The sequence below is a fragment of the Hemitrygon akajei genome, chromosome 26 (genome assembly GCF_048418815.1).
Source record: "Hemitrygon akajei chromosome 26, sHemAka1.3, whole genome shotgun sequence".
NCBI lineage: Eukaryota > Metazoa > Chordata > Chondrichthyes > Myliobatiformes > Dasyatidae > Hemitrygon > Hemitrygon akajei.
In genome coordinates this window covers 16,799,518-16,825,860 of record NC_133149.1, presented here as the reverse complement: position 1 = coordinate 16,825,860, position 26,343 = coordinate 16,799,518, and the positions used below count along the sequence as shown (strand labels likewise).

Below are 26,343 nucleotides of genomic sequence, written 5' to 3'. Positions count from 1 at the left end.
CCTGTTGTGCCAATGAGCAAATTGGTTTGACTTTAAGGCACCAAAGCACATTATATGATTCTTTTGCTTGCCTAATGAAAGAAGCTTTGATGGGAGACAGCACTGTCTGTGGTTCCAACTCGATGGGATTCATGGTGCGGTTGCTGTACACTTGTAATGTACCTGTCTTGCTTTGCTGATCAGCAACTTTATTATTTTAGTAGATAAACTTGCAAAGAGGCATTTTTTTTAAACAATAGTTTGTTTTTTCTCGCCTTTGGTTGTCAGTAAAAACAACCCTTTTGCTAGAAGTAGGTCAGATTGTGGAGACTGATAAAAGAAAATGACATGTACCTTTTTATAAGAAAGTGAATGATGCAGAACTGAATATCGACGATTAGAGCTGTTTCTCTGAGTCTTGATTCAGATACAGGTATTTTTATCCACTCTCCATCTCTTTCTCCCTGCATTGTATACATTTTGAAAACCATTGCAGTCACGTCAATTTAAAATAGATGCATTCTATCTTCAGAATTCTGTTAACCAGCATACGTTTCTGTGAGCTACCTGATGAAACGTTAAAGAAGTGTTTCCTTTCCTGAAATTGGAACCTCACGATGTGAACTACAAAGTGGATGATTTTTCTGTCGCATGTGACTGAGATGCAGGGATGTGGGGATGTGCACACCTGGATGTAATCCGTGCAAGCTCACAGACAATCTTAGTCTCTCAGGCAAACGTAGGTTCTAATACTGTTAAAGCATCTGTGCAGGATCCAGCCAGCCAGAGGGGTCTGGGCACTGTGAACCAGCAGCATGTCGTGGTCTGTTTTGTTTTATAAGAGTGAGTGAGTGTGTGTGTGTGTGTGTGTGTTTCTGACCTCTTCATGCCCCTGGATGTAAACCCCCCCCCTCCCACATCCCTAACTTGAGTGTCATTTGAACTGCTTTTGCTCCCCCCTCACGATGACACAATGTATGTTGGCATCGTGAAAGCAGTCTGCTCTGAATTATGTGGTGCTTGTAACTAATGGCTGGGAAAAGAAGACAGCTCAACTGGATGAATTGGTATACATTTTTCATATGCAAATTATACATAAAGCCACTTTACTCAGGTTAGGTTGTGTACGTGGTCATTTCCAGGTGAAGCGGAGGGTGGGAAGCTAGCCTGTGCATACCCGTGTACAATTCACCCTTGTGTTGTTGGTGTTTCTGTAGCAGTGGCCACACCAGCTGTTGCCATAGCCATATGCTGCTGGCAGGAAATGGAGCCTTTAGGCACGGCCTATGACTTCTGTTAAGCACACTCACAGAAGAACCCAAGAACACAAAGTGCTGAGATTGCCAAAGGGACGTTTGTTAAAGTGGTTTTGCTGTCACCCTCTCCATGTCTGTTTGCCTTGCATTGCAAGTGAGCAAGATGGTCAGATCTTGGCCAGTGGCTTTCCTGCGTGAGCCATACAAATCCGTTCTGGGCAGCAATCCACAGTCAGCCTGCAGTGTACACCACTCACTGCACTTGTGTTGCTCGGGGAAGGCTAGAACGCCATGGTGCACAGACTCTCGCCTGTCCACCCCCATGTTCCCCATACCATTTCTGTTGCTGTTCAGTGGCTACCCCAGGAGATTTGACATCAGCTCATTTCCCAGCTTTCAGTGGACAATGCCTCATGAGTTTCAAGCTCTCAGTGCCTCTCCCAGTTGGTAGGAAACCCACATATTTGGTAAACTTTGTGTTAAGTGGATGTCAGGTCAGTGTCAGTGGGTAAGGAATGTTTTCTTGTAAGAAAAAAGTTTGGATAAATACATGGATGAGAGAAGTATAGAGGTCTATGGTCCAGGTACAGGTTTGGAACAGACTAGATGGGCCAAAGGGCCTGTTTCTGTGCTCTGTGATGTCCCATTCTAGTGCAGGTATCTGTATGCAACATACCAGGTTATCTTTCTGTAATCGTTTTCCCCAATTCCAAGTTTTTTTGTTGGTTCTTGTGGGTGTTAGTGCTATGTACAGCATATGATTTGAGTGCTGGAAAAAGGGCGACTCCCACTTTTTGATGGGCTTCGATTCATTCCACTGAGAAGGTTCTGTAATCTCCAGTTGTCAGAAGTTCTACAACCTGTCACCTTAATCATGTGCAAACTGTGCAATGAGTTACTCTTGCAATGGGTTTCTGGTAATGTAAAGGTATCAGAACACTTGATGTTATTTTTGACCCATCCATTTTTTTGTGAGTTTCAACACAAGCACCTACTGGCTTTAAGTTCAAAATGTTTGTGCAGTTCCTTGAATGGTATGGTGTGTGTAGATTGCCAGGTGATCGCAAGAGTGGACTGGAGGAGGTGCAGAAAGCTCAGTCAGTGCTCTCTCTCTGCATCACTAGATGAATAACTGTTCATTTATTGCAGGTCCGTGATTGTGGCACGGCGACACAGTTGAGTTCGAGTGTCTCGCCCTCAGCCTGTGACTGTATTGAACAAGTTTTGAGGGGTGTGGAACTAGACTAAGAATCATGGGGAAGACAGAGGAAGGAGGGGGAAATCTGTGATCAGTATCCTCAGCCTTTATTGGGCAATGCAGGTTTGAAAATGGGAGATAATTTGCTGAATAAAAGAGATCTGCTCAAATCGGATAAATCAAGACATAAAGATAATGACCTCTGTAAAGCTATTAAGGATGCCAAGAGATAATTCCACACCAAGATAGAGTCCCAGAGCATCCATCAGTTGTGGCAGGGCTTACATACTAGAATGGGCAACAAAATAAAGTCAAGCAGCATCACCAACAATAGCGCATACCCTCCCGATGATCTTAACACTCATCGGGAAGGGATGGAATGGCACCACGCTCTCTGACAGCCTCCAATGAACCAGAGCCCACATTCACTGTTGAAGATATAAGATCAGTCTTCCAGAGAGTGAGTCCATGGGAAGCAGTTAGCTTGGAAAGTGACAATAGACAGTAGGTGCAGGAGTAGGCCATTCGGCCCTTCTAGCCAGCACCGCCATTCACTGTGATCATGGCTGATCATACACAATCAGTACCCCGTTCCTGCCCTCTCCCCATATCCCTTGACCCCGCTATCTATAAGAGCTCTATCTAACTCTCTCTTGAATGCATCCAGAGACTTGGCCTCCACTGCCTTCTGGGGCAGAGCATTCCACATATCCACCACTCTCTGGGTGAAAAAGTTTTTCCGCATCTCTGTTCTAAATGGCCTACCCCTTATTCTTAAACTGTGGCCTCTAGTTCTGGACTCACCCATCAGCGGGAACATGCTTCCTGCCTCCAGTGTGTCCAATCCCTTAATAATCTTATATGTTTCAATCAAGACCAAATTTCTTTCCTCAGAAGGTAATGACACTGTAGATTTGTATTTCTGCACCAAGCGACTCCATTTTCCATATGCTTCCCACCCCACTCCAAACACCACACAAAAAACAAGTCTTCAACCCTGTAACCCGCCCCCCCCGCCCCGAACCCCAGACCCGCACGCCAGGTGCAGCGTGGAGCCCGCTCATCTCAACCAGTGTATACTCAATGGAACTCACCTCCTTGGCTTTGTCCTTAGATCAGTACAGGTAAGCTGGCAGGGATACTTGCAAGCTTTTCATATCATCTCTTTGCATCAATTTGAGGTTCCCACTTTCTTTAAGAAGACCACTATCATCCTGGTACATAAGAAAAAAAAGTTAACTTGCCATAATGATGACTATCTGGTGGCACTGTTATCCACTATCATGAAGTGGTTCAAGAAGTTACTCATGAGACATATTAACTCCAGTTTTCCAGGGAACCTTGGCCCTGCACTCATCTGGGACATTGGACAGTAAAAACACCTACATCATACTATTGTCTACTGACTACAGTTCCGCCTTTAATACTGTAATTCCAAGCAAACTCATCACCAAACTCCCGACCCTGACAGTCAGTGCTTACCTTTGTGACCAGTTCCTTGACTTACTGACCAACAGACCACAATCAGTAAGGATGAGCAACAAGACATTCACCAAATTTTACTAAACCAGGGGTTCCCAACCTTTTTTTATGTCACGGACCCCTACCGTTAACCAAGGTACCAGGTTGGGAACTCTTGCTGTACACGTGCTCCACGAGGTTGTGGACTGCATGGTCACATTCTGCTCTAATTCCATCTCCAGGTTTGTAGATGATACCACCGTAGTCAGCCGTATCTCAAATAACGATGAGTCAGAAGAAAGGAAGGAGATAGAGAGCTTAGTAACATGGTGTCTCAACAACAACCTTTCCCTCAGTATCAGCAGAACAAAAGAGGTGGTCATTGATACAGGAAGGAGGATGGTACACATGCTCCTGTTATAGCAATGAGTCTGAGGTCGAGAGAGATGAAAGGTTGTAAGTTCATAGGAGTGAATGTTACCAACAGCCTGTCCTGGTCCAACCATGTTGATGCCACAGCCAAAAAAGCTCACTAATGCCTCTACTTCTCCAGAAAGCTAAAAAAAAATGGCATGCCCCCTTAGATCAGAGATTCCCAATCTTTTTTATGCCGTGGACCAATACCATTAAGCGAGGGGTCAGTGGACCCCAGATTGGGAAGCCCTGCCTTAGATCCTCAGCAGCTTTTATCAATGCACCATAGAAAGTATCCTATTGGGATGGATCATGGCTTGGAATGGCAAATGCCCCGCCCAGGAGTGTAAGAAACTGGAGTTGTGGGCACAGTTCAGCACATCACAAAAACCATGAACCCTGTCTGTACTTCTCACTGCCTTATTAAAACAGCCAGCTTAGTCAATGATCCCACTCACCCCAGACCCTGGAATTTCCAGAAAATTCAGAATTAATCTCCAGGACAAGGTTGTGAGAAAAGTATGGGTAAAACTGAGATAATAAAATAATTACTTACTTTTTACAAAAAGGAAATTCCTTTCTTCTCCCCTACCCCCCTCACCACAGTGGGACAGAAGATGCAAATGCCTGAAAGCACATACCACCAGCTTCGAGACGATAAGGTGGACTCCTGAACTCAAACTCTACCTTTTTGTGACCTTGCACCTTACTGTCTAACTGCACTGCTTTTTCTGTACTGTAACACTTTATTCTGTCCTCTTATTGTTTAACCTTGTACTACCTCAGTGCACCTTTGTAATGGATTGATCTGTGTGAATGGTATGCAAAACAAATTTTGCACTGTACCTTGGTGCATGTGTCAATAATAAATCAATTTACTAATTATCCTTGGCATTGCTAAACTTGCTGAGGCTGCAGGCAGGGTTTATTTGCACTCTTCATTGTAGTAGCAAAAGTTAAACCTGTTTTTAAAACGAGAGCTTTTCTAACAAAGGCCACAGGTCCTTTTAGAGATAAACTGGTGGGTGGGGCAGCCATGATACCCTGATCAATTGTTCTCTTAACATTAACATTACTAAAGCAGTTTCACTAGTTGTTATCACATTGCTGTTTGTGTATCTCACTGCTACAATTCCTACAGTGGTAGTGGTTCTCCAAAAGTACTTCACTAGCTGCAAAACTCTTTGTGATATCCTGGATTTGTGAAGGACAGCTTAAAAAAGTCATCATTTTAAAAGTTTCATTTTAAATTTTAGGTGGACCAATTTTAAGAAAAGTTTGGATAGGCGCATGAGTGAGAGGGGTATGGAGAGCTATGGTCCAGATAAAGGTAGATGGAACAAGACAGAAAACCAGGCTTACATGCATTCAATGGGCTGTCTCTGTGATGTAGTAATCCATGACTCCATAAATTTGTTAACCAAGCACGTTAAGAGACCTGGGACACTGGCAGTGTTATGGAATTGGCTTAGAGACATGGTGTCTTGAAAGTTAGAATAGACGTGTTTAGTGCTCAGTGTTCCAATGCAAACCTTTCATTTCTGAACAAGAGCATTTAGGTTGGTTGGTTCAGACAGTTTTGGGTACTTGAAAGAGAGGATGAACTCAAACCTTATTGTGCTGTGGTTTTCCGGTGCTGGCCTCAAAGGCAATTCTTGAAGGTAGATGCAGGGCAATGGCAGGCTAACTTGGTTGGACTTCTGGACCGATATCTAGGCCATGACGCAATGGATCACTAGACATATTTTCTGACTAATTTTAGCTTTAACAAATTAATTTTTGAAATTGTTCACAGAAGAACAGCCAGCTGCTCAGGAATAGAGTTCCTTCCTTTAAAACAGTGCTTATCTCAGATTTATCTCAGAGTTGTTTTTACTGTTCCTTCCTCTATGGAAGATAGAGGGGAAAATGCTAGAGTCGGTTATCAAAGATGTGATAACAGCACATTTGGAAAGAGATGAAATCATTGGACAAAGTTAGCATGAATTTTGAAAGGAAAATCATGTCTGACGAATCTTATAGAATTTTTTGAAGATGTAACTAGTAGAGCGAATAGGGGAGAGCCAGTGGATGTGGTATATTTAGATTTTCAAAAGGCTTTTGACAAGGTCCCACACAGGAGATTAGTGTGCAAACTTAAAGCACACGGTATTGGGGGTATGGTATTGATGTGGATAGAGAATTGGTTGGCAGACAGGAAGCAAAGAGTGGGAGTAAACGGGACCTTTTCAGCATGGCAGGCAGTGACTAGTGGGGTACCGCAAGGCTCAGTGCTGGGACCCCAGTTGTTTACAATATATATTAATGATTTAGACAAGGGAATTAAATGCAGCATCTCCAAGTTTGCGGATGACACAAAGCTGGGCGGTGGTGTTAGCTGTGAGGAGGATGCTAAGAGGATGCAGGGTGACTTGGATAGGTTAGGTGAGTGGGCAAATTCATGGCAGATGCAATTTAATGTGGATAAATGTGAGGTTATCCACTTTGGTTGCAAGAACAGGAAAACAGATTATTATCTGAACGGTGGCCGATTAGGAAAAGGGGAGATGCAACGAGACCTGGGTGTCATTGTACACCAGTCATTGAAGGTGGGCATGCAGGTACAGCAGGCGGTGAAAAAGGCAAATGGTATGTTGGCATTCATAGCAAAAGGATTTGAGTACAGGAGCAGGGAGCTTCTACTGCAGTTGTACAAGGCCTTGGTGAGACAGCACCTAGAATATTGTGTGCAGTTTTGGTCCCCTAATCTGAGGAGAGACATTCTTGCCATAGAGGGAGTACAGAGAAGGTTCACCAGATTGATTCCTGGGATGGCAGGACTTTCATATGAAGAAAGACTGGATCAACTAGGCTTATACTCACTGGAATTTAGAAGATTGAGGGGGGATCTTATTGAAACGTATAAAATTCTAAAGGGATTGGACAGGCTAGATGCAGGAAGATTGTTTCCGATGTTGGGGAAGTCCAGAATGAGGGGTCACAGTTTAAGGATAAAGGGGAAGCCTTTTAGGACCGAGATGAGGAAAAACGTCTTCACACAGAGAGTGGTGAATCTGTGGAATTCTCTGCCACAGGAAACAGTTGAGGCCGGTTCATTGGCTATATTTAAGAGGAAATTAGATATGGCCCTTGTGGCTAAAGGGATCAGGGGGTATGGAGAGAAAGCAGGTACAGGGTTCTGAGTTGGATGATCAGCCATGATCATACTGAATGGCGGTGCAGGCTCGAAGGGCCGAATGGCCTACTCCTGCACCTATTTTCTATGTTTCTCTAATCACATGGAAATCACTCTGTCAGGTTGTGATAATCACAGCTCCCATTCATTGAATCTGTGACTCTTAATTCTATGTTCATGCTTTATTGCTAGTTGCTGGTGGTAGCCCAGTAAGATGGAATGAATTTCTGAAGGTTTCACCACTAGCTCATCATTGCTAGTTACCCAAACTCCAGCCTTTCCCCACCTCCCACCCACATTAACCCCCACTCACTGCTCCATTCCTGAGCTGCCCATTATACCAGCACGCATGTTCAGCACAGCATTGTGGGCCGAAGGGCCTGCATTGTGCTGTAGGTTTTCTCTGTTTCTATGACTGGAAATCAAAGAAAAACATAACTGCTTTATTGATTCTTATCCATCAAGCAGCTTCTTGCAGTTGCACCATTTTTGTAAAAAGCAAATGTAATTATTTTTATTGTCCTGGTTTTCTCACAGCCTTGCCCTGGGGATTAATTATGAATTTTCTGGAAATTTCAGACCAATTCTGAAGGACTGAAAATTTTAGTGGAAGCCTTTGTTGAGTTTAGGACAGCCAAATGCCAAAAACAGTAACAGAAGTATTCCTGAATCCAGTGCATTCTTTATTCTATCAGCCTAGCTCACGTTGAAGGCAAGGTTATATTTGCTGTCAGGCTTTGTTTCAAGCCGGCAACAGCCTTCCTTACCTGGCACACGAACTCTTGCATAGTTGGGCACGTTGAATTTGAACCACATGCTTTATGGTTTTGGCAGCCGATGAGTTTTTGTTCAATTTGTTGTACGTACATAACCGTGCAAGTGTCTATGTCCAGATATGTAAATATATGCAAACATATGCAGGTTAAACAGCATGGGTTGACTGTCCTGCTCAGCAGGTGGGGTGATCTAGATCCAATTACTTTTAATCTTGCAATTAGTACTCCCTTAATGATCTCATTTATTATTTCCAGTATTTTGACTGTTAAATTGTTTCTTTATCTGGAACTACAACTTTGCAAACATATCTAGAGCAGTCTTCAGGTTTGAAACTGCAAACTGAAACTTGGTTTATGGGCATATTCATTGTATGCTCAAAACTGTAGGAACAGCTTCTTCCCCTCTGACATCAGATGTCTGACTGGTCCATGAACACTACCTCACTATTTACCTTTTGCACTACCTATCTTTTTTCAATTTACTTTTTATAAGTTATCATCCTTTTTTGTCCTGCACTGAACTGCTAAACAAAGCAACATATTTCACTACATACGTCAATGATAATAAATTTGAGTTTGATTCTGAGGCTTTCAAGAGTTTCATCCACATTTTAGCTCAGAGGACCACACTGGGGTATGGCCAGGCCAACATTTGTCATGCTTGCTGATAAGTAAGTAGGCCACCCACAAGCAAAAGCCTGTTTGGCCTCACACTCTGGCGCACTCCTCCACAATCACGCAGCTGCCCACACCGGCTGGGCTCAGATGTGGCGCTGCCCTTGTTTTTAGCAAGCCCTGTGCTGCCATTCAGAGTGCTGCGTTTCGAAGCCTGTCTAGCCACACCGTCGTTGTGGAGAATGACAGGAGCTGCTGAGCTGTACCACTCAACTCTGCACCTTTTAAATGTGAAACTATTTCACAACACTGAGAGAGAACTTGCAACAGATTTTTCTTCAATCTTTCAACTGCTTGTTGCAGGAAGCAGCCACCTCTACATTCCTTCACTCTTAATGTTGTACAGTGAAATGTAACTCATTAACATTAATACAATGTGGGCAATATAAGGAAATGGCTGCTGGAATATAATGATAGGCCCAATGTAAAACTAGCCCTTCGGTATTTGTCTTAATAGGGGGTTACATTTTACAATGAATAATACAGTATATTACTACAAAACATAGTAATACAGGGGTCCCTAGATTGTGAATGATAGAAATCCAACTTCATGTGAATTTCCCATTTATTTTTAAAGTATTTTGCAGGATAGGAATAATACTTATAATTTTTAAAACTTATTTATTATCTTCATTATAATAATTTATTATCTTCATGAATGACTGAATATCTTCCATTTGTTTAACTATAGGTGATCATTTAATGGAATGAAAGCATTGTAGTAAGTGTACAGAATTGGTTTATCATTGTCAGATATACCGAGATAGAGTGAAAAGCTTGTCTTGCAAGCTGTTCATACAGATCATTGCCCAGTACATTGAGGTCGAACAAGGTGAAACAAAAAGAATGTAGACTAAAGTGCAAGATTTACAGAAAAAGTGCAATGCAGCTAGATAATAGGTGCAAGATTACAACAAAGATTGAGGTCAACAGCCCATTTTACAGTGAATGTTTCTGACTCACAGAGGAATCATTTGATGATTCTCAGGACTGGGACCCAAGGACTGCTTGCACCAGGTTATTGTGTATCAACCATTCAAATGTAGGCCAAAACTATACATTTCTGTAGGACCGATATGTTCAAAGAATGTATTGGGCTATGAAGGTTCTAATATAGAACTATCACACAATGACAGCTCTCTATTGAAATAACGATTCAAATACAGGGCCTTACTCTATATTATAATAATTTCCCATACGTTTTATTATACAGAGTGCTCTAATATAGGCCCATATGTTTGTTTGAAAGATGTACAGTATATAAGTAAAGGCAAGTGTGTTCTAGCTGTTCCTGCTTCTTCACAGCAAATGGGGAGTGTTTTTGCTGTAATTGAACCTTAGCTGCCCACCCCTTATTTTGGGGCATCTATGACTGTCATGGTGCTTCATTCTTTTATCTAGAGTTGGAAAATTTCAAGTCAGTTTCTTCTCTATCATCTCCTTCACCCTGACTCGTGCCTTTCCTTTCTTAGCTCCTCTATCTCCACTTGCTAGAATAGTCAGCTGACCAGTGTCCAACATATAAATCCAACAATAGTCAAGAAGACTGCAGATATTGAGACCAGAAAATGTCAGAAACAGTCAGCAAATCAAAAGGCTTCTATGGAATGAGAAACAGAATTAATGTATCAGATCATCAGGTTGACCAGAAATTACCTGGATCTGGATTAAATTGCAAGTTGTGAGAAGAGTTGGACCCATGATGGAACTGGCTGATTCCAACACACTCTCGTCCATTGGAGATTCCACACCAGGCCATGATACCACTAGTCAGGATGCTTCCCACTGTCCGTCTGTATAAGTTTGTCGGTCTTTGATAACGTGCAGAATCTCCTCAAGCATCCCAGAGAATTTCTCTATACTTTCCAAGAAGTTTAAGAAGATTTGGCAAAACAGTTAAAACACGACTTAACTAGCTGACATATTTCATTCCAGTATGTCTCCTCACCACCATTCATGATTCTGCCAGCAATCACAGTGTCATTGGTGAATTAGTTTACATTTTAAATGGATAGGCTTTGATAAATGGAGATGGTAAATGACACGGGGAAAGACCCTGGAGATGGAATTTTCACAGATCCACGAGAATTTTATTGAAAAGTGGGAGAAGCTTGAGGAGCTAAAACACTTGTTTCTCTTGCTGGATTCACCATTTTGCCTTTATGACCATCCTGAATTTAAGATTCATAGGTCTGATCCAATGCTAGAGAGGTATGAGTTCAAATCCCACCATGGTAGGAAGTTAAGTAATTGTTTTCTTTGAAAATAATAGTCACTAAGAAACTGCAGGATTTTGTAAAAACCTCCCAGGCTCACTAATGGCCTTAATAGAAGAAATCTAAATTTAAATGAGCATAATCCTAGGCTTTCTGATCTCTCTTCATAACTTAATCTCAGACTCTGTGTAGGATAACGCTGGTTAACTTAAGTGATACTCAATCCATGTCCTTCCTAAAATACAATGGCCAGAACTATGGTCCTCGAGCCATTTAAACCTAGAATTTTCAGTATGAATTATTTAGTGAGCCCTTATTTTTAGTTCCAAAGCCATTAGATTCATATTTCTTCACAATGAAATCCACTTGCCGCAGCTTCTCCCACTCACTTAAACTTTTAAGCTCATTGTAACCTAATGCTTCTGTCTAAACTGTGGATGATAGCTTTGTGTCATTAACAAATTTCTGATGTGTGCATCTCTGTGCCATCACAAAAGTTGTTATAAATTAATTGAGTAGATCATCTCCATTACAGTTCCTGAGGTATTGAGTCCGACCCAGTATCTTGAACTCTGCTGCACAGTTACTTTCTATCGATCACTAATTTTCTTTCACTTCCATGAGCTGTTGCTTTGTCTTGCAATTGCTTGTGAGGCTGCATCAATGGAAAGATGGAATGAGTTATTGCAGAGGTACAGGAGCCTGAAGACCCACACTCCATGTTTTCAAAACAGCCTCTTCTCCTCTGTCATCAGATGTTTGAGTGGTCCATGATCACAACATCATTTATTTTGTTTTTGTAACTTGTATTCAGTTTTATGTCTTGCACTGTACTGATGCCACAAACAACAAATTTCACAACATACTGTATGTCAGTGCCACAGTAGCGTAGCAGTTAGAACGACACTATTTTGGCTCGGGGAGTTCGAGATTGGAGTTCAGTTCCAGTGTCCATCCTTCCCATGAGCGCATGGGTTTCCTCCCACAGTTCAAAAACATACTGTTTAGTAGGTTCCAATCACAAGCAAGGGAGAATCTGCAGATGCTGGAAATCCAAGCAACACACACAAAATGCTGGAGGAACTCAGCAGGCCAGGGAGTGTCTATGGAAAAGAGTAAACATTCAACGTTTTGGGCCAAGACTCTTCTTCCGAACTGGAGAAAAGAGATGAGAAGTCAGAGTAAGAAGGTGGGGGGGAGAGGGGGAAGAAATACAAGGAAGTAGGTGATAGGTGAAAATGGGAGAGGAGAGGGGTGAAGTAAAGAGATGGGAAGTTGATTGGTGAAAGAGATAAAGGGCTGGAGAAGGGGGAATCTGATAGGAGAGGACAGAAGGATATGGAAGAAAGGGAAGGGGGAGGAGCACCAGAGAGTAAGGAGATAAGGTAAGAGAGGAAAATGTAAATAGGGATGGGGAATGGTGAAGTGGGGGGGCATTACCGAAAGTTTGAGAAATTGATGTTCATGCCATCAGGTTGGAGGCTACCCAGACGGAATACAAGGTGTTGCTCCTCCAACCCGAGTGTGGCCTCATCACAACAGTAGAGGAGGCCATGGACTGACATGTCAGAATGGAAATGGGAAGTGGAATTAAAGTGGGTGGCCACTGGGAGATTCTGATTTTTCGGCCTCACCTGGAAGGACTGTTTGGGGACCTGATGGTAGTGAGGGAGGAGGTGTAGGGGCAGGTGTAGCACTTGTTCCACTTGCAAGGATAAGTGCCAGGAGGGAGATTAGGGGAGAGGAACAAATGGACAAGGGTGTAATACGGGAAGCGATCCCTGCGCAAAGCAGAAAGTGAAGGGGAGGGAAAGATGCACTTGGTGGTGGGATCCTATTGGAGATGGCGGAAGTTATGGAGAATTATGTGCTGGATGTGGGGGCTGGTGGGGTGGTAGGTGAGGACAAGAGGAACCCTATCCTGTTGGAGCGAAGGCAGACATACGTGAAATGGAAGAGATGTGGGTGAGGGCAGTGTTGATGATGAAGGGAGGGAAGCCCCTTTCTTTGAAGAAGGAGGACATCTCCTTCATTCTGGAATGAAAAGTCTCATCATGAGTGCAGATGTAGTGGGGATGGAAGAATTGAGAGAAGGGGACGGCATTTTTACAAGTGACAGGGTGGGAAGAGTTATAGTCCAGGTAGTGTGAAAGTCAGTGGGTTTATAAAAAAAATCAGTAAATTAGATGTCTCCAGAAGTAGAGAGATCGAGAAGGGGGAGGGAGGTATCAGAAATAGACCAGATAAATTTGAGAGCAGAGTGGAAGTTGGAGGCAAAGTTGATGAAGTCGACGAGATCCACGTGGGTGCAGGAAGCATCATCATCAGTGTAGCGTAGCTAGAAGGTTAATTGGTCATTGTAAAATATCTCGTGATTAGGCTACGGTTAACTACGTAGGTTGCTGGGCAGTTTGGATTGAAGGGCCAGAAGGACCTGTTTCACTCTGTATCTCTAAATACATTAATTAATTAACTTGATTTATCAGAAGTGGGCAGGTGAGAAAACAAGATGATGGATGGTGAAACGGATAGGACAGAGAGATTATCTCTGTTGGTGGAGGCTGGGAATTCTTGGTTGATTAAGAAATTAACAAAGGAACCCAGCGAGTGAGGAAATGCATGCCAACACTATGAAGTGGGGATTGGAGCTTCAGCTAGAAACTAGAATCAATGGTATAGTACTGAGAATGCCCAGTGGATCAGGCAGTGCCTACGGTGAGGGAAAAACTGAGTTAATATTACAACAGGGCTGATCAGATTTGATACAAACAGGAGAACGGATTATCTGATATTGTTGAATTTGTTCTTCAGTCCCAAAGATTGCTAAGTGTTCAAATTGCTTAGTCACTCTATCCCAGCTGGTTCTATACAAACCACAACCACTCACCCTACAGCCATTCCTTTGTACCTGCCCTGCTCCTTCTGTAAGACCAGCATGACTGCGACATAGCTGCTGGAATAACTTTGGCTTTCAATAAAAACATCTAAAGCTTGCCTGGAGCTTTTCTGTCATCACAGACAGAAACACTGTCGTACACATAAGCAGAGATTGCTCATTGTCTCAGAGGTGTAGAGTATCCATAATAAAAGGCATCACAGTGGCATAACTGCCTTGTGGTTCCAGTGAGCCAGGTTTGATCCTGGCCTCTGATGCTCCCTAGGTAGAGCTTGTATATTCCCCGTGGGTTTGTGTGAGTTTTGCATGGGTTTAGTATTTCCCTCCCACATCTCAAAAATGTGAGTGTTTGGCAAGTTAATTGGTCACTCAAAAGTACAGCTTGTGTGTAGATAAATAGTAGAAAGTATGGGGAGGAGATTAGGATGTGAGCCGCATAAGTTGCAGTGAAAATTGGCGGAGGGGTTGGGATTGCTCTGTGAGCCAGCATAGAGTCAGTGAGTCGAATGGCTTCCGTCTAACTGGTCTAGGAAATGTGGAGGAATATGAAGGGCCTTCTAACTGGTCTATGTCGAAAGTTACCTGCAGACCCTCCCCATTTTTTATTGTATTCCTTGTCCTAACACGTGCTGACTGCCAGCTGGAGGCAGCTTCTGGTAGATTGACTGGGTACTTAGTGCCCTCTCCACTGGGATTCGCCTGTAAGAACTGACTAAGTTTCATTTAGGCAGATTCAACAAATGGAAAGTGAGGAACCTGATGATTTTCTTTGCCCTCTCCACAATTAAAACACCATGATCAGCAGGATCTGTATCGTTACTCATTGCAAGAGTGTCAGTGTTTTAGGAGGTTTCTTGCCTTTTCATTTTAAAAACCGTTTCTGTAGGTGTGTCATTGTTAATACAATTCAGACGCGAGTTTGGCTTCACAGCTTTGATGTTGAAGCACTGTTTAGCTGAAGAGCTCCAGACACTGAATAAAACAAAACGTTTCTTTTGATTATTCTTCTTTTATATTTTTCCTGGGTTGGCACGGGATTCATATTTTTCAAAGAGGCATCAGGATAACCTTACAACAGACTTTGTTAAAGACCAAAATGACAAATTTCATAATTCACAAGGGAAGCGTCAAGGAAGACAACAGTCTTCCACTAATCAATGTATATTTATAATAGCTTGAATAATATCAACAGCTCAAAATAATAGCAAAATAATTCTCAGTCTCTGTAACTTTCATAATTCACTAAATGCTTTAATATCTTCATCTGCAAATTCAAATTAATTGTCACTATACTCCTAAATATTAGACTGTTGAATAAGTACTCAGGGGTACTGTTGCCATTATAAACAGTGAGTGTGAGTGTGTGAGTGAGAAAGTGTGTTCCCACACTGACCATGAAATGATCAGTAAGTTACTACAAATGAAATCATATCACTGAGCAGGCTATATAGAGCATAGACTACTACAGCTTAGTACAGGCATTTTGGCCCATGATGTGTCCTGACCTTTAACCTACTTGAAAATCAATCTGACCCTTCACTCCCACATAGCTTTCCATTTTTCTATCATCCATGTGCCAACCAATCAATCCATATTATTTGGCCCAACAAATCCAATCCATTTTATCTTCTGCATTCTGTTGTGTCATCCATCTTTCCCCTTCCTTCAAGCCTGTCTATAAAACATGTCAAGCTTGCTGCAGTAATAAGTCAGCGTCTGCATTCCACAGCGTCAAGACTCTGTGTGAAGGCATTTTATCCTGAAACCTCCTGCTTTTAATCGTGCCCATCCTTTGTCTTTGACCATTTGTTTTTGTCTACCTAACCCCAGTCCTAATTATACTTCGAACAGCTCTGTCAAATCACTGCTGAGTTCGCTTTGTGAAGCAAAGACAGCCCCACCAAGTTTCAGACTGGGAGAGCGATAAGGACTACCGTCTTGCAGGCACAAGAATGGGTGGGTTTGAGACTGTGTTGCTGGGGGCTGTAGGCCAGGATCGAAGTCACTCAATGGCCATTTCATGCCTGCCCATTTTGCTGCCACTTGCCTCAAGCTACTCTCACTCGCTGCCTGCTTGCATTCTTGAGCAATTGGGTCATCACAACCATAAATGAGGTTGTTAGTAAAATCAGCAAAAAATGAGACCTAAAGAGTCCAGCACTGTCACCTCATCCCAGATGGAAACACTGACTCTGTGATTATCTCTACTGCATTTTTTTACAGTCCCATCAATACATCCCCTTGTTCCCAACACGAGACACAAATACTCCATTTCTACATAGTAATGAACTGATGCTATCATACAACTGTGAGTTTGGCTTAAAATTTTCTGCATTAGCTTTTTTTTCTTTTCAGTACATTGGATATTGCTCAGCAAACACTGTGCTCATTGTAGGGAATTTTTAGCATATGATCCCTGGCATAAGCTCTATTCTTAGGCATCTGATAGAAAGGGCAGGGTTAATGCAGTGTGAAGTCTTTGCACTCCTTGTGATTCTCGTTCATATTTAGCTGACTGTTGGAGGGGACTCGGTGTTTGAGTTGGAATTCTTTGATTACTGTACATTCTGTCTCAGTGGGTCGCATCACGGCCTCAGCCATCACGCCATAGACTTCAAAGTTTGGATTTGGCTAAGACTGAGGGTATACAAATGGAAATCCGGGTGATGCGCCAATTAGCAAGCTCAAGCTATCCTTCAATGTGAAGGTGAACAATCCCATACCAGACAACGGAGAGCCTGGCCTGAATGTTTCTGACATTCCAAGAGTGCCTTCACTTCTAGATATTCATGATTGGGTGTATAGCTCTTACGGACACCCTACACTTGTAAATTGTGTTATGTACACCCAGGTCCTTTCTTCATTAAATGCCCTGCAGATGGATATTAAACTAGATCTGTCAAGAGCAGTAGGCTCAACAACTGTCCTCAGTAAGTGAGCATCAGTGGAAAATATTAGTCACGGTTATAATGGGCAAATCAAATGCCTTTGAATCATAGACCATGGCATTTATTTAAACAATACTCCAAGTTCTGTAACTGTCCTCTTTCCTTACCATTATAAACCTGCCCAAAATTTATCTAAAGTTCCTCAAATATCTTCATGATTCTGCCATGAGAGTAATGAAATTTTGGCATGCAGATTTTCCACTGTACTTTGGTACATGTGACAATAATAAACCAATTAACCAGTTTATTAATTTAATTTTTGTATCTACTTGAAAGAGGAGATAAATTTAGTTTGATACCTCACCCAAAGGACCTCCGTCAGTATTTCCCTATTTTCTCTGGCCTGTGTTTGGGGAGTTTGCACTGTATGGAGTTGCTACCATTTTTGGGAGTGACATATTGAAGTTGACTTGTAGTGCAGAAAAGAGCATTTGCTTTGTATGGGGAGTCTTATCTGTATTATTTGTGCAAGCTGCTCAGTTTATTGGCGAAATCCTCTTGCAAATTTTAGTGTGTGTTGACACATGGATTTGAAGATCCATTGATGAAGAATGAATGATTGGTATAATTGCACTGTAGTTACAAAATCACAAATTCTGGAAGAACTCAGCCAGTCAAGCAGGCCTTTGTTTCAGTCTGATCCCTGTGCTGACTACCCTTTGTTATCTGCGGCCATAAGGAGAGCCACAAAGAAAGAGTCAGGCTGCCAATAATACTGCTGATATTCTATATTTCATTGCCCACTCTGCCATATGCAAGGGCCTCAGTGAATTTTCTCACCATTGAAGCATTTTAAGTAGGCATTGCTGTTTTCCAGGACCAGTTTTGCAGCAATTATTCTTGCTGCATTTTCTGTTTAATTGTGTCTCAACTGGGACCTGCAGTGTTTGTAAATCTAACAGAGATTTCCTAAACCATCTTCCCCATGTCTTCCTTCCCTTTGCCATCCTCCTCACCTATTCCTTTCTATCTGCTCTCTTCCACACCTTTCTTTTCACCTTTAATCTGTCCATTTCCTCTCCTATTCTTTTACTCTCTGCTACCACACCTTTTTCAAAACCCTTCCGCTCTCTTATTCTCCAAATGTTATTGTAATACACTGTAAGGTGTATAGAATGGATATGTAAACAATTTATTTTGCTATAAAAGCAGGTCAGTTGGCACCTAGGTATTTTATGTGCATGATTCCTTGTTGAGAGCATGAGATATAGTCAGAGCTTTTGATCTCTTGAGGATCTGTTAATTAACAACCTTTTCTTCTTGTGACAGGCAGTGGACCCATCCAGTTGTGGCAATTCCTGTTGGAGCTCCTGACTGACAAATCATGCCAGTCATTTATCAGTTGGACCGGCGATGGCTGGGAATTCAAACTGGCAGATCCCGATGAGGTAACAGTGTAGAGACATTGACTCTATATTGCCCAGTTGCAAGCATTGTGTGGTTCTTGACTTAACCTATGTTAGATATTTTAAAATTCTCCTCAAGGATGCAGGTTCAGTACACAGAATGCAGAGCATCTAAATGCCAGTTGCCAATTACCTGGAAATGTGTGAAAGCCAGTCTTCACTGTTGAGAAGTAAAGGGACTGTTTTGAATTTTTTGAAAATCATAAGGTGTTAATTTCTTGAGAAAAATGTCAATGATTTCTTTTTCAGTGTATCTGCCCAGTTCTGGGCTGTATTCCATATTGTAGTCCATGAGAGGATGGCTACGGTTGTGATTGGGGCTGTGTTTTGCAACTACAATGGCTATGGTGCTTGAATTAGTTGCTTAATTTCCCCATCTCTCAATATACTGTCCTTCTTAAATGTTGACCCAATTTGAAAAATGAACCAAAAACTTTGAAGTAGTGTTTTCTTGCTTCTCGTATGAGATTTCAAATCCAGAAAAACCCCAAGCTTTTGAGGTAAACTACTGCCTAACTCCTGCCACTGCAGCAAATGGACATTTTACGATTTTCTGGAAATTTGAGAACTTCACGTTTCTTAATAAGTGAGAACACATTTTTTCCATGGTGCAGTGGACATAAAAGTGAATGTCTCTGAATTTATTACTGCCATTCAGGTCCAGTATCATCACCCATTCTTTGGCTTCCTCAAGCTTCCATTGGATAGTAACTGGCTTCATCACCTTGACTAATTCACCTGTGTGTTGTGACTTGTGCCCAAACATATTTAGAGGTGCTTTAATAATCATCCAGTATTGATTTTTCTATTGCACTGATGAACTATTTCAGGTCCAATTAGGCAAGCCAAAATAGTTCCAAGCCCAACATAGAGTAGGTACCAGATCTAAGATTCTTCAGGTCTGCACGGCACAATCACTTACCAACTGAATTAAATGATGAAAGCCATCCCATTGCTAAAAGGGTTCAATTGTGAAGCCACATTGCATGAACTGAGGTTATATTCCTGTGTGTTTAAAAGATAGAATAACAGTATTATACAACATTTCTAAATTAAAAATTGTTCAAAAGTGTAGATAAAGTTCTTTTTCCCCCCACTCGTGGCACTTCTGCACCAGGAACACACCACCTCAAAACAAAAGCTAGGCATTTCCAGAGATGCGTTTCTCTTACAGCAGAAAGTGAAAATATGGAAACTCCTCCTCAGGCTTTGAGTCTGTTGAAAGAATAGAGAATAAATGATTTTTATTAGATAAGATAATCCTGCAAATTGTATTAGGTGTGGGTAAACTTGAGTTGAAGAGCCAATGGGCCACAGTTTAACTGAATAACAAAGTAGGCTCAAGATGCTGAATGTCCAGTGCGTTTGCATTTGTTCTAATCTCCTGCCTAAATAATGGACCTGATGCCATTTACTGCTTTACCCTCAGAACATCTGTACGCACTCTGCTGTCAGTAAAAAGTCTCAGCAATTCAGAAGGCCATCTGAGCCCAGCTCTTTGAATAGTTATCCAATTATCCCTGAGTTCCTACTTTTTACTCACACCTCTGCAGGTATTTTCCTTTTTCAAAATATATTAAATTTCAGGCAGCCAACTCCAATTTACCCAACCAGCCCGGAATACCTTAGTATAGAGTCAAAGAGTCATAGAGTCCTACAGCACTTAATTAGGCCCTTCACCCCAACTCATCCTTGCCAACTCTGTTGCCCAGTGAGCTACTTCCATCTGCCTGACTGTTAGGGGTGGAGTTAGTTGTGTGGTCCAAGCAGATTTTCAAATCTTTGACTGGTGGAGTTCTCGTGCTGACCAGGATAGGATGATCTATTCAGAGTGAAGTTGATTTTGGTGCCATTCTCCCACTGAACCTAATATGATGCAGGAAGCAAGCCTGGCATTGAAGGGAGATCTTCCCAGTGAATGTTTCCTTTGCAGACCATCATGGTTAGGTCTCAAATGGACTAGATTGATGCTTCTATCATAAGTACACAGGGAAGATTTAAAGATGGTGGATAAAGTATAATAACATTTGCAAGACTCATACCTGAACTGGGGTTTAAATCATCACTAGAGACTGGCACTTTTTTCTCCCCCTCAAAAAATGATAAACTTTCCAGATGTCATAAACAAAGATCTTGGACATTATGAAGAAACTTAGAGTAATAGAGTTGTACAACACACAAATGGGTCCTTCGACCCATTATGTCCATGCTGACTATGTTAGAATAAATATAAGAGGCTGTTTCCAGCTGTGGGAGATAGATCCAAGACTAGAGGCAGAAATGTAAAATGGGGCGATTACTTAAGATATTTTAAGATCATTTAAGGGAAGCAGCCTTCCCTGGCAAGTGGGAGAAATGTGGACAACTACATGGGGCAGATGAAGAGAATAGTTGAATTGCACAAGGGGAATTTGGATAAGTAGATCAAGGATAGAAAGGCAGGTAGAAAGGGCAAGCTAGGGAGATTTGAATTCGATAGATGGTCTTGAATAACTGAAACATATTGGACTGAATAGCCTTAATTGTTTTCTGTAGTCCTAATGCCGTCTTCTTTGTCATAACAAAATATACAAAATGTAAGTATATGTATGTCTATGTTCATACAAATACATCTATGTTTAGGTTGCCAGGCGATGGGGAAAAAGGAAGAATAAGCCAAAGATGAACTATGAGAAGCTGAGCAGAGGCCTACGTTATTACTATGACAAGAACATCATTCACAAAACAGCAGGCAAGCGCTATGTGTACCGGTTTGTTTGTGACCTCCAAAGCCTGCTGGGTTACACACCAGAGGAGCTACATGCCATGCTGGATGTTAAACCAGATTCCGATGAGTAACAAGCAGCCACTTATAGGACCAAATTCTAGGCTGTGCTCACATACAGGACTTGTATATGATTTGTTTGCTTAAGCTTCATATAGAAAGTCAAGATTCATCGCTTTGAAGACAAGCATTGGACATCGATGCACAATTCCTCAAAAGCAAACAAAACCAGTTGTTTCTTCTTTAAAAAAAATATTGTTTTTGGTTTTCTAAACTTTTTTCCTGCCTTACAAGTTGGACAGTACAAGGATTGTATTGACATAAAGCATTGTGGGATATGGAGCAGGCACACTTAGCACAAGAAACATCGTTACCAGCAATGGACAGCTGCGTGGTTGTTGGTGCCCATGTCCATTAATGGCCTTGGTGGACTGAAGCTGGTGTCTCAGGAAATTCACTGTGTTCCTTCTGTGCCAGTAGTTTTGTCTTAAGCTCATACCTAAGTTGACCTCAGTATTTTCAGTATTGTATAGACCCTCGCCAGCTGTTTTGATCAAGTGTTCAAGGTCTGTAGATCACATCAGGATGTTTGACTGAGGAACTGAAAATGGGCAGTGACCAACTGAAGTTCCAAAAACCATCTCATAAGCCAAGCCAGCTGGAATCTGTGTTTCACTATTTGTCTAGTGTGGGGTCCATTGTATCATTTATTATCTTTAATTAGAGAATAGTCAATGACAGTGGTAAGGGTACGGGGAAACCCTGAAGCATTATACAGTACCTGGCTCCAGCTCAAAGACCTAGTATGCCACTGTCTGCCTTACAGCCTCCTGCCTCTAAAGCCTTGCAAATCAACTGAGTTAAGGCAGTTCCTATCTAACTGCTCCCTGATACTGTTTTATATATATAGATATATATATATGTATGTGTGTGTATGTATATATATATATATATATAAAATATGTGCTGTGGTATATTCTGTGTAACTACATAACCTGTTGGAACAGTGTTTTTGAAAAGCTACTTGGAAAAGCAAGCCTAATATTGGCCTCAGTTATCCCAGGTCCAAGGCAGTGAGAGAGCATTGGGATCAGTAAGAATCTTATGCAGTTCACCACATTCAGATTTGTTCAGACAAATGAAGGACAGCGATGTTTTCCAGCCTCACAACTCTGAATTGTTCTGAGACAGAGTGTCTAATCTGCAAGCGTGACAGATGGTTCCTTGAATTGATGGACATTTCAACCCTTCAAACTTTCCACAGTAGAGGAAGTGGACTGAAAATCTGATTTTGAAGAGTTGAAGTTGAATTTGAGGAGGAATTCCATTGTTAAGGCTAAGCAAGGCCATACCTGTATTTCTGGTGACTTTTCTCACTAATCCAGGAGGCTTTATGCTCACTATTTCTTTGCTGTTATCGGTAAGCCAAATATTATTGTGTGCCTTCACTTTTGAAGGTTTTTGTATTTTAGATGTCTGGCATTCATTGCGTGACTTCACTTCAAGGTTCTTTCCTCTTTTTTCCTGGCTGCATTGTTAAAGATATGTTTGTACCAACCATGGGTAAGTGATGTTGCGCCATCTGTGAAATGTCTCTGAGCAAGGCCTTCAAGCCATGTACTTCTGTCTGAACACACTGCGAGTCTGTCAGTAAAGAGCTGAGATCTTGCAGCGTATAAAATGTCAATTGGGTGATTCATGGTTACTCAGTCCACAAGATTACTTTGCTCAGAACAGTAAGAGCATGTGTGAAATCCGTTATTGCTAATGAGAAATGATCTTTGCTGTTAAACTAGCTTTTCTCCAGATTATTTGTTTGTAAAGGTTGGATGAGGGATAAATATTAGCCTGGTCTGCAGATGTTTCTTACTGCATACAATGAATTCTAATGTTCAGTGTTTCCAGAAAGGTTGGCATTATTAAGTAAAAAGAAGAAAAGCTATATAGTACTGTGGACAATTCTTTGGTATATTTATATATCGCCAGGGTGGCTAAGACTTTTGCACAGTACTGTAGTAATTTTATGTATCACACTGTACTGCTATCGGAAAAAAACAACAAATTTCATGGTGTATGTGAGTGATGATAAACCTGATTCTGATATGGGTCTCTAATGTGGACTGAGAGTGGGAAGGGGGCAGGGAGAGGGAAATCATAGATGGGGAAAGGGGAAGGGAGAGGGGAGGGAGCGGGAAGCACCAGAGAGACATTCTGTAATGATCAATAAACCAATTGTTTGGAATCAATTGACCTTGTCTGGTGTCTCAGGGCTGGGTGTGTCTGCACCCATGCCACCTCCTGCCCCTGGCACTCCTTCTCTGCCTCCTGTCCCACACCCCTCCCGCGGTGCCCCACACTCTCCATTCCCAACATTCTTTGCTCCCGCCAGATTTACAAACTCACTCTCCGCGCCACGTTGACAAATACAGTTCTATGCAAAACTCATAGGCACACTAGACTTGTGTGGCTAAGGCTTTTGCACAGTACTGTAGCTCTGATTGTTCAGTTTTAGGGAACTGTTCTTGTGCCATGTGGAGGTTGATATCAACAGATTTCCTTGTAAGTTTTTCTTGAATACCCCTAAATATAGCCCAGCCCCCACCACCTGGGTCCATCTGCCTATGACCCACACACCACACCTTCTTGTTCTCCTGTGCCCTCCTTTCATAGTTCCATCTGCCCATCTCTTCCTTAACTCGTCGCCAGCCTTTCTATCTCCACTTATCACCTTCCAGCCTAGCCTCTACCTCCACCCTCTCCACAGCCAGCTGGCTCCATCTGACCCTTTTTTAATACCTTTTTAAACCTGTTTCTACCTCATCTCCCAACTCCACCTTTCCTCCCTCTCCACTTGGCTCCATCTGCCTCTTATCTCCCTGGTTTGCTTATCACCTGCCAGACCCTGCATCATCTCTCCCTCTTACCCCATTATCTCCCCTCCACATTCTCTGTCCTGACTTGTAACATTGGCAGTTCCATTAACTCCACAGTTGCTGTTTGACCCACCTAATTTCTCTAGCAGTTTTTTTTTTGCACCAAATCCTAGTTTGGTCAAACTAGGCTCAAGTAGAGTAAGGCTGTGATTGGTGCTCAAGAGGCATACAGGGCAAAAAGTCTCCTGAGAGATGTAATTTAAAGAAAACCATCTCCAACTAGGCTCAAGATTAAACATAATGGTCATAGATGAAAGGCAGTTCATGATTTGTCTACTTTCTGTAGGTGTTTAAGGTGACTGAGCTCTCGATTCAGAAATGCGTGGGTTAGTGTGAGATTTCAGATGATTAAAGTCTGAGTAGAAACCCAAGTCTGAGAACAGTTTTTGTTAGTTGACTACAGTCAAGTTTGGCACCTTGTGATGCAAGCCGCCTCACTAAGCAGAGTGCAGCTATTCTGCACAGACTGGGGGTATGAGCAGAGCATTGGTATGTGATAATATTTTTGCAAGGGTCCAGAATGCATAGGAAGAACTCATCACATATTTTGTATTGTGTAAATCCAGAAGTACAAATCATTGCTTCAGACGTGCTGTCATCAATATTATACTGTCAAAGGTTCCATTGGCTCTGACTTTTGCAATCTAGGCCAAAAGCTTCAACACAATAAATGATTACTTAATGCAGGTTTAAAGTCTAAAATAGTAGATATAATAAAAGATGTTTTATGTATTTTGTTTAAAACTTATTTTTTAGCTTTTTTTTAAAAATAATTTATATTTTTTAAAAGAACAAAAAAGCAAAGGAAGCTGGTGCTTTGAAAACTAAAGTAGCTTAGTGATGTAGCGATCTCATTGGAGCAGAGTGAAGATTCCTGTAAATGTAGTTGCTGATGCTGGCACATCATGTTGCTGGAGAGATTTTATATGACTGTACTCTTACTGCAGTTTAATTCTGTTTCAAATTGTGGTGATGGTTCATTAAATAAAGAGCTGTGAAACGTGGATTATTTTCGACTCCAATGTAATACCAGTGCCAAAATTATTCACAGATTTTTACATCAAACATGTTAGAATCTACCTCTTGTAGCTCCAAACCAAAATCTGCCCTCTGTGGCCTTGGTATCTTAGTGCCTCCATATCCATTTGAGATGGAACGTAAAACATTATGATTTTATGAAGTTTAAGAGTTATTTCAATAAAAAAGTGCTTATTCTTTAAATTCTGTGCTGTCATTCTTCTTTACTCTTATACATTAAACATTTCAGCTTCAGATGAGAGGTTAAATTTACTCCACCAGATGAATGTCAAAAGTGCTGTGGCATGATGCTGAAGATTATCCATCAATCAGCTGGGCCCAGTGCTGGGACGTAAAGTACAAGCAGTTATTTGAACACAGGATAGAAGCTGCTTATCGTGAATCTCTGTGCTAATTTTCAGATCAGATTTTCAAAACAACATTCATGAAAGAAACCTAATTTAATTCATATTATCTTCCACCACAATGTCCCACAAGCTGCTCAGATAGTCACAGCAGTGTGCACCATCCACAAAATATGCTGCGGTTACACACCCAGGCTGTCCTGTCTCAAACCCACAGCCTCTTCCATCAAGTAGGGCAGCAGACTTACTGCAACAGCACTGTCTGCTGGCTCCCATTCAAGTCACAGACCATCCTACCGTGGAAATGGATGGCGGGTACATCATCACTGGGACTTCCTCTCCACAGTACTGTGTGAACAACTTCACCAGGAGGACCAGAATAGTTTTCCAGGAACAAAGCAAGTAGCGCCTTTTCAATGGGGCACTTACAGCTGGGTGACAGACACTGGCCTTGCCAGTGAAGCCCAGATCCCACCAAAAGTAAGGGCGGTGTGCTGAGCTGTTGGGATCCAACTAGAGGACTTTGGGCATTCAGCCATTTGCAGAGATAGGCAGTTCTTTATTTGTTTCTTAGTGTTTTAATAGTTTTTTTGTGTGTATTTGATAATTTAAATCAAGTTTGGCATTTTTTGCATGCCAGTGTCTATCAGAGGAAATTAAAGACTTGTCTCAGACTTTGACTGGGGCTTTGCTTCTCAACTGCTACTGATTTAGGCAGTGAGGGGCCCCAGCATGATTGGATCCAATGCAAAGGTCAGATCAGCAGAGAGATGGAGAGAGTATGGATCACAGCAAGCATGGTTAGGCCAATGGCTCAACTCTGTGACTATACAGCAGGATTCATGGACGAAAGTGTGGAAAATA

General features: G+C 41.8%; 1 protein-coding gene across 3 annotated transcripts in view; it reads left to right on the top strand.

The window, feature by feature from the left end:
* The window catches only part of ets1 (v-ets avian erythroblastosis virus E26 oncogene homolog 1), a 99,359-nt gene extending 74,041 nt beyond the window's left edge, over positions 1-25,318 (top strand). For all 3 annotated transcript variants that reach the window (XM_073029649.1, XM_073029648.1, XM_073029650.1), the window contains 2 exons: positions 18,264-18,382; positions 21,023-25,318. In XM_073029649.1, the coding sequence (XP_072885750.1) occupies positions 18,264-18,382; positions 21,023-21,238 (335 nt within the window). In that variant the 3' untranslated portion in view covers positions 21,239-25,318. The remainder of the gene's footprint in view (positions 1-18,263; positions 18,383-21,022) is intronic.
* The last annotated feature ends 1,025 nt before the right edge of the window (positions 25,319-26,343 follow it).